General features: G+C 45.5%; 1 protein-coding gene across 1 annotated transcript; it reads right to left on the reverse strand.

The window, feature by feature from the left end:
- Positions 1–1,566: 1,566 nt before the first annotated feature.
- On the reverse strand, positions 1,567–6,820 carry PIM1 (Pim-1 proto-oncogene, serine/threonine kinase). Its single transcript, XM_037844438.1, has 6 exons — positions 6,352–6,820; positions 6,149–6,255; positions 6,008–6,058; positions 5,545–5,911; positions 3,842–4,018; positions 1,567–3,080 (listed from the first exon to the last, which is right to left on the reverse strand). The coding sequence occupies exons 1-6, from the start codon at positions 6,431–6,433 to the stop codon at positions 2,923–2,925; spliced, it is 942 nt and encodes a 313-aa protein (XP_037700366.1). The 5' UTR covers positions 6,434–6,820; the 3' UTR covers positions 1,567–2,922.
- Positions 6,821–13,463: the final 6,643 nt, after the last annotated feature.

Genomic DNA, 13,463 nt, shown 5'->3' on the forward strand with positions numbered 1-13,463 from the left:
CCTAACCAGGGCCTCCCCGCCCCCTCTTCTATGTTCTTGTGGCCAAGGCATTGATCTCATACTGCCATATTATCTGACTTCTCTTCCATGATAGATTTTAAACTGCCCATGAGAACATATTACTTTTTACCCTCTCATACACCCCCTAATACCTTGTACCCAATAGGAGCATAATATATATTTCTTCAGAGACACGTTCTTCCAGCACCCTGTTTCAACAGAGGATGGGGAAACTACCAGAAATCCATCTCCAGGGGGATAGGTGGGGCTTTGCCAGATTTCATTATTAGCTTGGAGCAATTTTAATTGTTCAAGTGTCAACTTTACTGGAAAGGATGAGGCATGCAATCCTCAGACTCTTTAAGAGGTTGGGAATGGGGGGTGGGGGCAAAGAAAAGGGGAACCTCAGAAAGTCAGCCCCACAGAACCAAGAAATCCTTCCTTCCTCCTCTACAGCCACTTGGGGCTGAGCTAGGGTGTGGGATCCTGTCAAAGTTCAAAGGTAGACAAACCTCAGAACTGAACCTGAGTGAGAGGCATTGTGGCCTGGACCCTCAAACTTGACAAGAGAATGTGGGCCAGTGTCCAAAGGCTGCGCATGCACGGGAGAGGGGTAGGATGACCCCCAGGGAGGCAAGAACATTAGAATTGTTGATGTTTATAGAGATACAAGAAGCCAACACTCAATAATACTTAATATACAAATTGACAGTCACACGTACTCCTGTTTTCAGTATATCAGGGCATATTCAAACCATATGTGCAAAGTGGATTCAGGGTTTAAACTAACTCATAAAATGGACAACGGGCTTAAACAGATTCCTACAAAGAAACCACAGACTGAAAATACTAATTATCCAAGAACAAGCATTAAGGAAATGGCAGAGCTAACATTTCACCTCCTCCCAGGACAAGTACTTTCTCAAGCACATTGAAGGGGGTGGGGGGAAGCCCTGCTTTGGGATGAAAATGCACATTTCCATCCATCTACTATTGCAAATGATGAAATGAAGGTAACTTGAATCAGGAGCTAATGAAAGTAATTCAAGTAAGTTTTTCAGTAAGCTTAACATCTATCTAGGGTACACTTTACTAACAGGAGCAATTTTTTAAAGTTTCAGTTGTTTAGTAAGTAGGGGTATGTTTGGTATCTGAGGGGAAGCACTGCCCAATAGAACCTTTTATGATGATGGAAATGTTCCATCTGTAACTGTCCAATAAGGTACTGGCCACAAGTGGTTACTGAACACTTGAAATGTAGGTAGCGCCACTAAGAAACTAAATAGGGCTGTTTTGTATTAGACAGCAAAGCTCTAGAATTTGGTCAGGAATGGAGGTGCGGATTTCATTGGGCCTCTCACAACAAAGCTTGTCCACACAATATTGGCCCTACCCCTTGACCATACCTTAATTTCAGAAAGGTGACCATCCCAGGATTCCTGTTGAAGGAAATCAGACTTGAGGAAAAAGTTTCCTTTCTCCTAAAGCAGGGTTTTGGCACTTACCAGGTGCTCACCAAACACATGCTAGCAAGCCTCTGCATGGACAACACTTAGAAGCCACAAGTTAAGACAAAAGGTTTTTATTCAAAAAACGCCAAGTATAAAAGAAAAAAAAATAAGATCTCTTTTATTCCCCTGTACAGTATTTCACTCATAAAACCAGCAGGCTACATGCTGCTCAAAACAGCCCCAGAGAGGATCTGGAAGGCACACCACCCAGAACTGCTTTTTATATCTCTATCCTCTACACACAAGTCAGCAACGCCCTTCCCCCATCACCCACAGAACCCAGACCCACTTGGGTAAGTGGGTGAGGGGCCCCACAGCAGTCAGGGAACTGCAGCAGCTGTCCCGCCTGAGTCCTGTCACCCCATGACCAGAGCAAGCGTCGCAGCCCTCCCCAAAAGGTCCCCAAGTCAGAGGAGGAAAGGAGGAAAGAAAACTAGGGCAGCAGCCGTGGAAGCTTGGAGCAGGAAGGGAACCAAATAAATAAATAAATAAATACATAACATTGACCTCCAGGTTAGAATGCGCATCTGTCCAAAAAAAAAGAAAAAGAAAAAAAAAAAAAAACAGGTAAAATAACTTAAAGGCAAAATGAAGAAAAATTAGATCAACTACAATTCTTTGTACACTACCATGCCAACTGTACACACATTTACAGCTTTTCTGTTGATTTGCATTGTTTGTGCATTTGTGTGTGAGGTCTTGGCTTTGAAACAGTTAAGTAAAAACCAAAAAGGAAGACCAGTTCACTGGGAGTTTTACTAAAGGAGGCAGAAAAAGGGCAGGTGGCTCAGCGTTTGGCCCTGTAGCCTCTTCCATGGCACCTTTCATATAAAGGAAAAAGGGATGGGAGTGGTGGGGGGGGTGGGGTGAGAAAGAGGGAACCAAACCCAGGCAGATTTTTGGAGAAGCAGCAGGTAAAGAGGCAAGTTCAAGTATTTCTCCCAGCACAGCCGGAGTCCCCACAGAAGGCACTCAGAAGAGTCGGAAGAGGTGACAGGGACTTAAAATGGTGCTTAGTCCTATCCCATCCCAACCTGTTTCCCCCCTACCCGACCCATCATGGCATTCAGCAGAACTCATGATGAAGGGAACAGTTCCATGACAGGGTTCTGACCCACCCCCACCCCCCACCCTAGGGATTTTGCAGAAATCCAGCAAAGCTGGATACCTATGAGAAGGGGAGGGCATCTATGGGAGTTGAGGTCTAGGACGCCTGGAGTGGAGTCTCTCCCCCCAGTGTCGGGGGGCAGCCTCCAGGGGCCTGGGGTCTGGAATGAGTTGTAAATGTTGTTCCTGTATCAAGCACTGTCCTGCTTGGCGAGAAGTATCACTGGTACTTGGGAAGCTGGAGATGGAAACCTCCCCTCCCTCAAGCATCTGACAGGGAGAGGAGAACCTGCCAGAAAAGCTGCTATTTGCTGGGCTCTGGTGACAGGCTGTGGAGATGGATCTCAGCAGTTTCTTGAGGCAGGAGGACATCTTGCATCCATGGGTGGTTCTGGATTTCTTCAAAGGATGGCCGATCTGATGGTCTCAGGGCCAAGCACCATCTAATGAGATGCTGACACTCTGCAGAAAGCAGGATAGACAGAGGTTAGAAATGACTCAACTATGTTTTTGCAATAAAAAGGAATCTGCAATTTGCTTTCCAGGACCCACATGTCTGGGGTTTCAAGGAAGCCACACACTTTCCAGAACATCAGCTATGTGCTGGGTACTCTCCAATGGGAAGGTATTGAACTAATACTTGGATCCTCCAGTCTGCTCTCAGCTAAACCAAGGCTCCTCTCTTAAACCTGTGGTTTTCAAACTTCAATAGCTGGGGCCTTTCCCACAACACCCACCCACCCACTCACCAGAAATAGGAAAGGTGATGACAAGGGATTTTGATGAGACACCACTGAGCGTGATGAGGTGACTCAATTCACCTTCCAACTTACAAACACGAACACCACCCACAATGAGGTCACTGGAACCGCAATATTTAGAGCTATTGCCTTAAGGGGAAAGCTGAAAAGCACCCTCAACTTTTTACTTTCTGGCAAAACAGAGAATTGAGGAATCAAGTCTCTGTCGGTACTTTAAAAAGATTATAATAAACTCAAGAGAAACCACTCACACACGTTCTTCCTCCAGCCTCCCAAGAAAAGCTCTGAAGCAACCCACGTGATTCCTAGGGCCAGCTCAAGTATAAATCATTGGCCTAGGACTCTGCTAACCCAAAGGTCACAGCACACCCAGTGAAGCTCTCCAGAACTGAAGGACTGTACCCAAGAGTCACAGCCTTGTGAATGTTTGGGTTTCTCCTCAAAGGAGCTCCTAGAAGTTACCTGAAGAGACCCTCTGCCGGAACAATACTTGTCCCCTGATGATCTCCTCATCGTGCTCAAAAGGAATATCTCCACAGACCATGTCGTACAGCAGGATCCCCAGGGACCAGACGGCTGCCGACCTGCCATGGTAGCGGTGGTAGCGGATCCACTCTGGAGGACTATACACTCGGGTCCCTGCCAGCCAGAGGAATAAGGAGGGAAAACATGCTTTCAGCAAAAATAAATACAAAGCAACTGAGTGGTATGCTAAATAACTCTCCCTTTTCTGTAGACCTACAGCTTCTTCATGGGGTGGGGGTGGGGGGGCACTAACCTCTTCCTTCAAGAACTGGTTAAACTCCATTTTATCTTTCCTGGGCTAAAAGGGGAGTGGTTGGCATCTCTCCAACCCAAAGCATTACCCACCTCTCTACCAGCCCCGACCATAAACCAAAACTCTTTACAGACTGCTCCAAGAAACAAACAGGGCTTCCTGCAGACCCAAATCGTGAATACTGTATGTGGTGGGACCACCCACAGAAGAATGAATGAATCTATGTCTGCACAATTACGGGAAGTATGCCACACACTATACTCAAACTACATTAAATGTTGCCCAGGAGCCAGGGAGAGGTTCTCATATCAGATATCACCCAGGCAAGGACACTTGCACAACACAGGGAGCCCTCTGGGAGGCCTTCCTCCCCACCCAGACACCCACACCCTTTCTTCCCCAAACTGGAAAGGTAGACTGTGCGGCAAGGCTGGTTTCAGACCACGTGATTCCTGTTTACAAACTTTGGGTTGTAAAAAAATAAGGGGGGGGCCATCCCTCTGATGCTCACCAGGGGGCAGCAAAGACTGGAAGGAAAAAACATGGGAGGACACAGCCAGCCATTAACTGTTAAATACAAAAAATGCAGCCCAACCCAGCGTCCTCCAAGGGCAAAGAAACACAAGCCACAAGCCCAAGTCACAAGTTTTGAAAGGCTGTCGTTTGTTAGGTTAAGCCGCTCAGAGGATGACCCACCCTCCTTTACTTTGATCTCAAAGCTCTTCATTCCTTCTTTTCTTAAAGAACCCGCTCTAAGCCCCTCCCTACGGTAGGTTTGCATTCTCTGTAGACACCCAACTAATTTTCAAAGCATCAACAGATCGTATTTCACAACATTCGTTACCGACTCCCTTACCCCGCAACCACCCCCCAGAAAAAAATTAACAAAATTAATTATTTAGTGAAACTCCTGTTTATGTTCCTTATCCCTCCCTGTATGAAAGGGGGAGGGAGGGGAACTGTAGCTCTAAAAACTACCACAGTAAACTTACTTCCTTATAAAACAAAACAAAAATCACAAAACCGGCATCGATTTTCATCTCTCCCGCTCTCTCCTCCCATCCTTTTATAGGCGGGGAAACTAGGTCATACTTCAAAAATCTGGGCTACAGCCGATTGCCCATAACCTCTTATTTATCGGGGAAACTGGGAACCCACTGAACTCCACTTAAAAAATCAAATCCTGCTAGAAACATTACAGGTTCAGCTGGCTTGAAATCCGGGCCTTACTACGCTGGGAAGCTCTCCTTCGCCCCACCCCTCCTAGCATCGAGCCAGGGTGCCCGATGACCTTTACAAAGGGCCGGAGAGGGAGGAGGGCGGCTGGCGGGGGCCTCCGGGCTCGGCCGAGTCACCTGGGCAGCTCCCTCCCGGGGGCCTGGCTCACCATCGAAGTCCGTGTAGACGGTGTCCTTGAGCAGAGCCCCCGACCCGAAGTCGATGAGCTTGAGCTCGCCGCGATTGAGGTCGATGAGGATGTTCTCGTCCTTGATGTCGCGGTGGAGCACCCCACAGTTGTGGCAGTGCCGCACGGCCTCCAGCACCTGCCAGAAGAAGCTGCGGGCCAGCTCCTCCTGCAGGGCCCCCCTTTCCGTGATAAAGTCGAAGAGGTCTTGCACCGGCTCGGGCCTCTCCAGGACCAGGACGAAACTGTCAGGCCTCTCGAACCAGTCCAAGAGCCTAATGACGCCGGGGAAGCCCGAGCTCACCTTCTTCAGCAGGACCACTTCCATGGGCACTCGGGTGCCATTGGGCTGCAGGGGTAATGAGGGTCGCGTTAGGCGGGGTGAATTGAGGGATGCGTCTCCCACCCCACCCCTCCCGGGGGTCGCTCCTTCCAGGACACTTACCAGTTCTCCCCAGTCGGAAATCCGGTCCTTCTCCACGTGCTTGATGGCCACCTGGAAGCCCCAAAGAGTCCCTGTTAGGTCCCCTCGCCGGGATCAAAGCAAGCCCTGGCGCCTCCCGCACGCCCCCCACCCCCCACTCACCGGCAAGTTGTCGGCGACACGAATGCCGGAGTACACAGAGCCGAAGCCGCCGCTGCCCAGTAGCGGGCCCACCTGGTATTGCGACTCCAGGGGTTCCTTCTCCTTGCCTAGGAGAGGGAGATACAGGGGACAGGGGACTCAGTGCCGGCCCGCGCGCCTCAGACCCCCCAGCCCACCAACCCCGGGCCGGGGGGGGCGCTCACCGGGCGCCAGCTTGGTGGCGTGCAGGTCGTTGCAGGGCGCGGCGCGCAGGTGGGCAAGCGAGTTGATTTTGGACAAGAGCATCCCAACCTCCAGGGTTTCGGCGTAGGGACCGTGCCTGGAGGAGCAGCAGGAGGAGCCGGGGCTGGGGTTGTGCTGGTGGATATGCCTACTCCTGGGGCTGTGGCTGCGGGTGGCGTTGCGGCTGCGGCGGGCGCGGAAGGCCGAGGGCGAGTCTGAGGACGACTGGGGGCGCTGCCGGGGCTGGCGGCGGGAGGGCGCGCCGGCGGGGTCAGGCTGCGCGGAGGGCGGCTCGGGGGGCTTGTGGGGCAGAGCGCTCTGGGCCGCGGGACAGGGGTCTCGTAGCTGCCGCTTCTGCTGCCGCCGGTCCCGCCGCCGCCACCGCCGCTGCCGCCGAGTCCTCTTGGGCCTCCTCCGCCACCGCGGCCGCTGCAGCAGACGCCCGGCTCGCCCCGCCGCCAGGAGTAAAGGGGCGGAGCGCGCCGGCGGGGGGGCGCGAGGGCGGGCGGGGATGGGGCGGGGCCTCTCCGGGAGGCCGAGGCGGGGAGCGGGGCTGCCGGGCGGGCGGAGGGAGGAGAGGGGGTGGGGAAGCGGCGGGATGGGGCAACTCCCCTCAGCCCCCGCCCCGCGCGCTCCTTCGCCGCGCCCCGGCCCCACCCCCGCCGGCGCATCTCCAGCCAACCAGAGGCCGGCTGATCTGCATAAAACGACGCGCCCCGCCCGCGCCCCGCCCCCTCCCCGCCCCGCTCGCTCGGTCAGAATGATCTCTACGCCGCCACGACGTGGCGGGAAGGAAAAGGCGCCAAAATGGAGGGGGAGGGGCGCGAGGCGTGAGGGGAGGCGGGAGCTGGGTGCCTGGCCGCGGGGGAGGAAGGATGGGGAGGGGCGTATCGATTCAAACCCAAACAATAACAAAGCCATCAAAGGCCGCCCGGGGCCGGCTCTGCCGCTCTACGTTTCGCGGAGGTTTTTGGGTCAAGGGCTCTAGCTGGAGCATAACAAGTTGCGCGGCTATGACGGGCGTTGGTGTTGTCAGGCGGGGAAGCCGGGCGGCGGGTACGCCAGGCTGTGAGGGACTGTGTGTGGGGAAGCCGACGAGGGTGGTCTTTCTGTGTGACTCAGACCCGAGACCTCCAAGTCTTGTCGGGCGGATTGACAATGCGCCGCAGCGCCGGTTGGGGCTTCTCGGGGGGTTGGGTGTGTTGGGGGGGCGCGTAGGGGGCGAAGATTTGCAATATGTGAGTCACGGCGGTTTCTCAGAGGGAGTGGAGGTGTCTCGGGCCTGGAAATAAACTGGGGGAGAACTCCGCTGATTCTGGAGTGGACTTAAACAGATCTTGGTTGTTACAGCCGGTGAAAAGATCAGCCCCAAATTCTCAAGCATACTTTTATTTTAAAAATGCAGAAAGCTACCAGTGAATCCTGATTCCTAAGAAGTGATGTGTGTGAAAGTGCTCCGTAAATAGGAAAGCACGAAACAAATGTTAGTATTATGATGCCAGATGCTGTCACAGCCCCTTCTGTGAGGGCGAGAAGAGGAAAATGCCTGATCATAACGAGGGTGGAAGGGTACGATTGACTTAATCAGCGTTTTCACGTTATATTCACCTTTTTATCAGCCTATTATTACCAGTCAGGTAATACCGGCAATTTTTGGCTGACTCCAGTCTTGCTGACCCAAAGGAAATCCCCACACGTACTCCCCCGACGGAAACAACACGGCAAACTGACCAATTCATACTTTGTCCTTTTTAACTTCATGTCGAGTTGATAGCGACATGTGAAGTTAGTAAATTAAAATTCATGTAGCCTATAAATTGACTTGTACTGGACTCAGTAATTGAAAGCTAGCTACGTTCCATTTTAATTTTTTCAAAGTTCATACCATTTAAAGGAAAAAGGGTGTTTGAGGATCTGCATAGCTGTTGTCATTAATAACTTAAATGTTTCATTAAAAGTTTTCCACAGTGCTTGTTGTGTAAAGCTGCCCAGATATTTAACAACTTTTATGAATTTATCTTCTAAAATATTACATATTTTCCTTTTGTTTGTGTTCTGTGGCCTAACTCATTCATTTTTGATGACTAGGAGAAAACCCAAGGGAACGAGAAATTCCTTTTTTACAGACCGGAAAATGAAACATAAGTAGGATGACACAGGGTCATACACTAGAGAAAGGAGGAGCAGAAATGACCTAAATTTGACTCCTGAGTATTCAAAGCTTTCCTCTTATCAGAGTCTAAAACTATCCTTAGCACTGAGTGATTAGTAAATGTTTGTGCCCTTCACCCGCATCCTCTCTACCCTTCCGTTCCTTTCTCAAGCCTTCACTTCTAGGCAAACTGGTCCATTCCCAGTTGTTCCCACTCTCCTAGCGTTTTCCAGATTTTCTGCCTTTTCTGAGACAATCGACTTCTTTTGGGAGTTCCCTCCTTTTTTATTCAGAGCCTTTCCACTCTTCAGGTTAGAATCGTAGTTCCACCTCAGACTACTGAACAAATTCCAGGCTTCACTGTCCACCCCACTCATCTGATAACCATGTGTTTTCTTCTGGTCTCTTTTTGTTAATTAACTTTTCCACTGTTTAGGACTTGTTGGGTTAGCCTACCTTGGAAAGACCTAGAATGCATACTTCATTATCTAACATTTGTTGATGAAGGGGAAGACCACAAAACTTTTCATTCATAATGGGTCCCAAGGAAAATGTCCTGATTAAAGTCAATTTACACCAAATTTAAGTGCATTAAACAGGCTTAGATAAAATAAAGTAGGGGTTAGGGACAAGGGGTTTAAACTGTTTGCCTGATTTCGAATCTGGGCTCTGTCACCTACTAGTTATGTGACATTGGTCAGTTACTTAACCTTTCTAAGCTTTAGATCTGAATGGAGATAATAATAGCACCTACCTCTTAAGGCTGTTGTAAGGAGCAAATAAAAATTCTGCATGTAAAGCACATAGCCCAACTGATAAATACTAGCTATGATGACAATAATGTGAATTATGATTATTAACAGTGATGATGGAAAGGAAGAATTTGGAGATGGTCTTGCACCTTGAAGGGGTCAAAAGGTGAAATGCTGGATAAATATTTTGATTTTAAGTATCTTAGAAGAGCATGTGATTAGAAATAGTGGTACACATTAAATCAAATTCAACCTTACTTTTTCACTGACTTTAGATCTTTGTAGGGCTAAATATTTAATCAGAGCTAAAGTGATTAACGTTAATGTCTACTTTATATGGTGGGTACTTCATGGCTGGAAATTACAAAAGATGGACCTTGCTTAACAAAGAGCTTTTATTTATTTAAAACTGCTTTTACAGATAATTATTAAGTGTTCAGGTATGTTGTACATTAAAAGTGGGTAGGAAATTGATGTTTTAAGTTATCAAAGTATAGTTTTAATAATGAAAAGAGTTACCTGTGCTGTCTCAAATAATCTAACAAAAAATCAGAAAAATTACCTTAATAATTGAACAACAAGTGTTTTTGCAAAGATGAAGGCCATAATTATGTTAACAATTCTCAGGAAAAGGGAGAATTTGTTAATGTTAATTTGAACAATATCTAAATTAATCCTAGGTGGTTTCCCTATTTCACCTGATAGGGATTTAATCAAGTAATTATCAACGGGAATGACTTCAGCAGCTTCTACAGTCTCCCAGAGGTTTAGAAGTAAGTTTGAAAGGGATGCCTTTTTTTTTTAAGTACCTCTGAATTTGGTCCGTGTACTTATATAACTAGAATTGTCTAGCTGTTTTTCCGGTTTGCAATTAAACCTTGCCAATAATTTGAGTCTGCATTTATTTCTCTCCTAAAAAAAATAATTACTATATTTTTAAAGTTTAAAGTTTAATTTTGAAAAATTCACTTTCATTATTTTTTATTCTCTCAATGTTTGTTGAAGTAAAAAAGAAAAGAAATTTTGCAGAAAGCCACCTGCAACCCTTTTTCCTATACCTTAAGATTTCTCCAATTACCTCAGCAGTTGTAAAATTACTTAGAAAAATTATAATTTCATATATATATTGTATGGGTGGGATACATGTGAATATCCACTGTAAACTGTAAGACTTGAAAACAGTCTAAATTAAAAAGACTGCCATAAAGCCTCCTTTTTAAGTTGTAATAATTGTGGTAGTGGTAGACAGCTGGGAAATCCAGGTTGTCCCAAGTTTAGGATTGTCAGGGAATCCATGCAGTCAAGATAGGACTGGCTCTTGTCTTTGTTAAGGTGTGACATTTATTTCAAGTTTGTAAGTCTCTTTTAGCCAGTTTTCAGTTTCCCCAGCGAGACTGGAGAAGGGTAGGATTTTTATTTTCCAGTAAAGTATATTTAAAATTTTCAAGGAAATATAAGCAACCTAAATTTATTTTTGGAATTTTACACATTCTGTGCTCACAATATGAATACAAATAAATATTTATTAAAGGAACTATACACAAAGGTTTTATAGTTCCTGAGAATTGTTAGATAGGTAAAAACAAAAAGGAAAAGCTTAGAGAGTATAAAGGCTACAGGAAGCCTGGACACTGTTATAAAATACCTTATTAGAAGACTAGGAAAATGTCTGCCTCAGATTAAAAAAGATCAGGCATACGAACAAAAACCCTGCATGTTTAACTGTGGGTATGAGAGACAGAAAGAAGATATCTGGAGTTGGTGAGGGGATTGTCTGCCATCTTTTAAAAACTAGTATAAAATTACTAATGCGATATTTGAAAAGCTCACAAAGTGCACCTAGGTAAAAGAAAAAATTTAGCCCCAAAAGATTTCATGGAATATCTTGGAACATTCATGGAACTTCAAAGATGGTAATGAAAACATTTATTATATAATAATAATTTATTATTTGTTTATTATTGTCAATAACAAACTTCCTTATGTTATAATTTTTCTGTATTTGTTTTGTGTCTACAACTAGATTATAAACACATTGAGGGCAGAAGCCATCATCTTTTCGTTGAACACAAGCCTGAGTACTGAAAATGGGTTGGGTATAAGGGGCAAAAGAGACCCTGTAATAGCAGACAACAGTGAGCACCAGTGATGTGCTAGGCATTATTTTAAGCACTTTATCTGGATCCTCATATAATTCCTTTAACACAGGCAGTTTTACTGTCTTCACCTTTTTACAGATAAAGAAACAAGAAGTAACTTGCCAAAGGCTACATAGCTAATCAGTGGCACAGCCATCTCCTACCCACTGTGCCATTCTGCTTTTCCGAGGAACACAAGATGAGTTTAAGAGTTCTAACAAGGTATTCTATGATTACGTGCTAACTGAGGTAGCATCCACAGGGGCAGAGTTCAGAGGATGTTGAAGAGGTCAGGGAATGCTCTGTGGAGGATGTAGAACTCAAGGTGATCTTAAAGAATGAGTAAAATTTGTATAGGTAGAAAGGAGCAATAGGGAATAGGGTGAATAAAGTCATTGTTATGTTCTTTGTGTTCCCCAATACATGTGAAATGAATGACTAGAAGTTTCTTTAAATAAATCAAAAGCAGAAAGCCAGAGAGAGAATCAGTAGGACCTCCTGATATGATGCAAAAGGTGAAAGAAAGACATGAAAAAGATGGTAGACTTTAATTCAATCTTTATTGAAGAAGAAACTAGGAAGATTCTCTATTCGAATCATCTTTTGAAGCTGATAGTTTTGGGACATTAAGATTGCTCTGTGGTTAACACAGGGTGGGTATTCAAGATTCAAATGACAACATAGGCATCAACACAACTGGATAAAATATACTCAATAATTTGGAGAAACTTATGTTTCAATACATACTTCCTCTTTTCCAATTCTGTTTTAGTTCCCTTTTTTTGGTGTTGCTAAAACAAACATGGACAGCTCACCACAGCCAAATCTAAAACAACCATACCACAGGTATGGAACCATTTTTTCTGGTCTTCGATGTGTAACTTTCTCAAAGACTCTTTGATTATGTAAATCCAGTTTTGTTCACTGATGTCCTCTTGTTCACAGGCTTATTTATCTTCTTAATAAACTTTGGAGAAGTAGAGAGCTGTGAGGTCTACTTTATAGAAACGGTTTTACCTTTCCCTGGATAGCTTGATCTTGCCTCTGTGTTCAGTGATGCTACTTTATTAGAGAGACAACCCACTTACTCAATGCGGAAGTCAAACTTATCATAGGCAATGATCAGAGCTACCTCTGAAATCATTCTTAGGAACAGGAGTTATGTTGGCAAAAAGCCAGTCCTCTGGTGCAGAACCATAAAGACAACATAGATTACATATTTTCCCCAAAGGACATACATATCCCCAAATTCAGTCTGCCCTTTCAGATCAACTCCAGGCCATTTGGACTTCTTGCAGCTTTCCCTGACCATCCCACCAATAGTTTTTAAACTCACAGCAATTATTATTTGTACTAGTAACTTAACACAATCATATTCTTTTGTTATCTTAGTGTTTACTTCCATAGCATCATCTTTAACCACACCAAGCAGTAATTGAGTGCCCACCAAGAAAGAACTCTAGTTTCCTAATTCCCCATATTTCCCCCATTGAGATCATAAACTCCTCAAGCCCAGAGACCATACTGTAAATTTTTTAAGACCACATAGCTCCCTTTGGGAGGTGCTAAACAGTTACTTAATAAACTGCATTGAAGTAAACCCGAATGAGAACAACATCTGAAAGCCCGTGAATTTCCCCTGCCTCAATCTCTACCTCTGCCACTTTTGTTATATACTGTAATGAAAAGACAGATGGCTGTTTGCACTTTTAAAAATATGGACTTCAAAACAAATTTTGCCTTTTTCAGAAAAACACTTTAATAAATTAAGATTGCCAGATTCCCAAGACAGTCTTGGAGAGTTTAAATTATTTTAAAAAATAATAATGTGTAATATTAGTTGAGCATTTACTATAGGCTAAGCACCGCCCTAATTAATCACTTTATATGCCATATATAGGACATACATATTTTTATATAAAATATGTTATATATGTTTATATGGCAAAAATATTTATATTTTTTCTTTAATCTTCTTTATTATTATTATAGCCAGGAAGGTAAATAACTGGTAAGAGAGGCACAAGCCCTAATTCATGGAGCATATGCTG

Source organism: Choloepus didactylus, chromosome 7 (genome assembly GCF_015220235.1).
Source record: "Choloepus didactylus isolate mChoDid1 chromosome 7, mChoDid1.pri, whole genome shotgun sequence".
Lineage (NCBI taxonomy): Eukaryota > Metazoa > Chordata > Mammalia > Pilosa > Megalonychidae > Choloepus > Choloepus didactylus.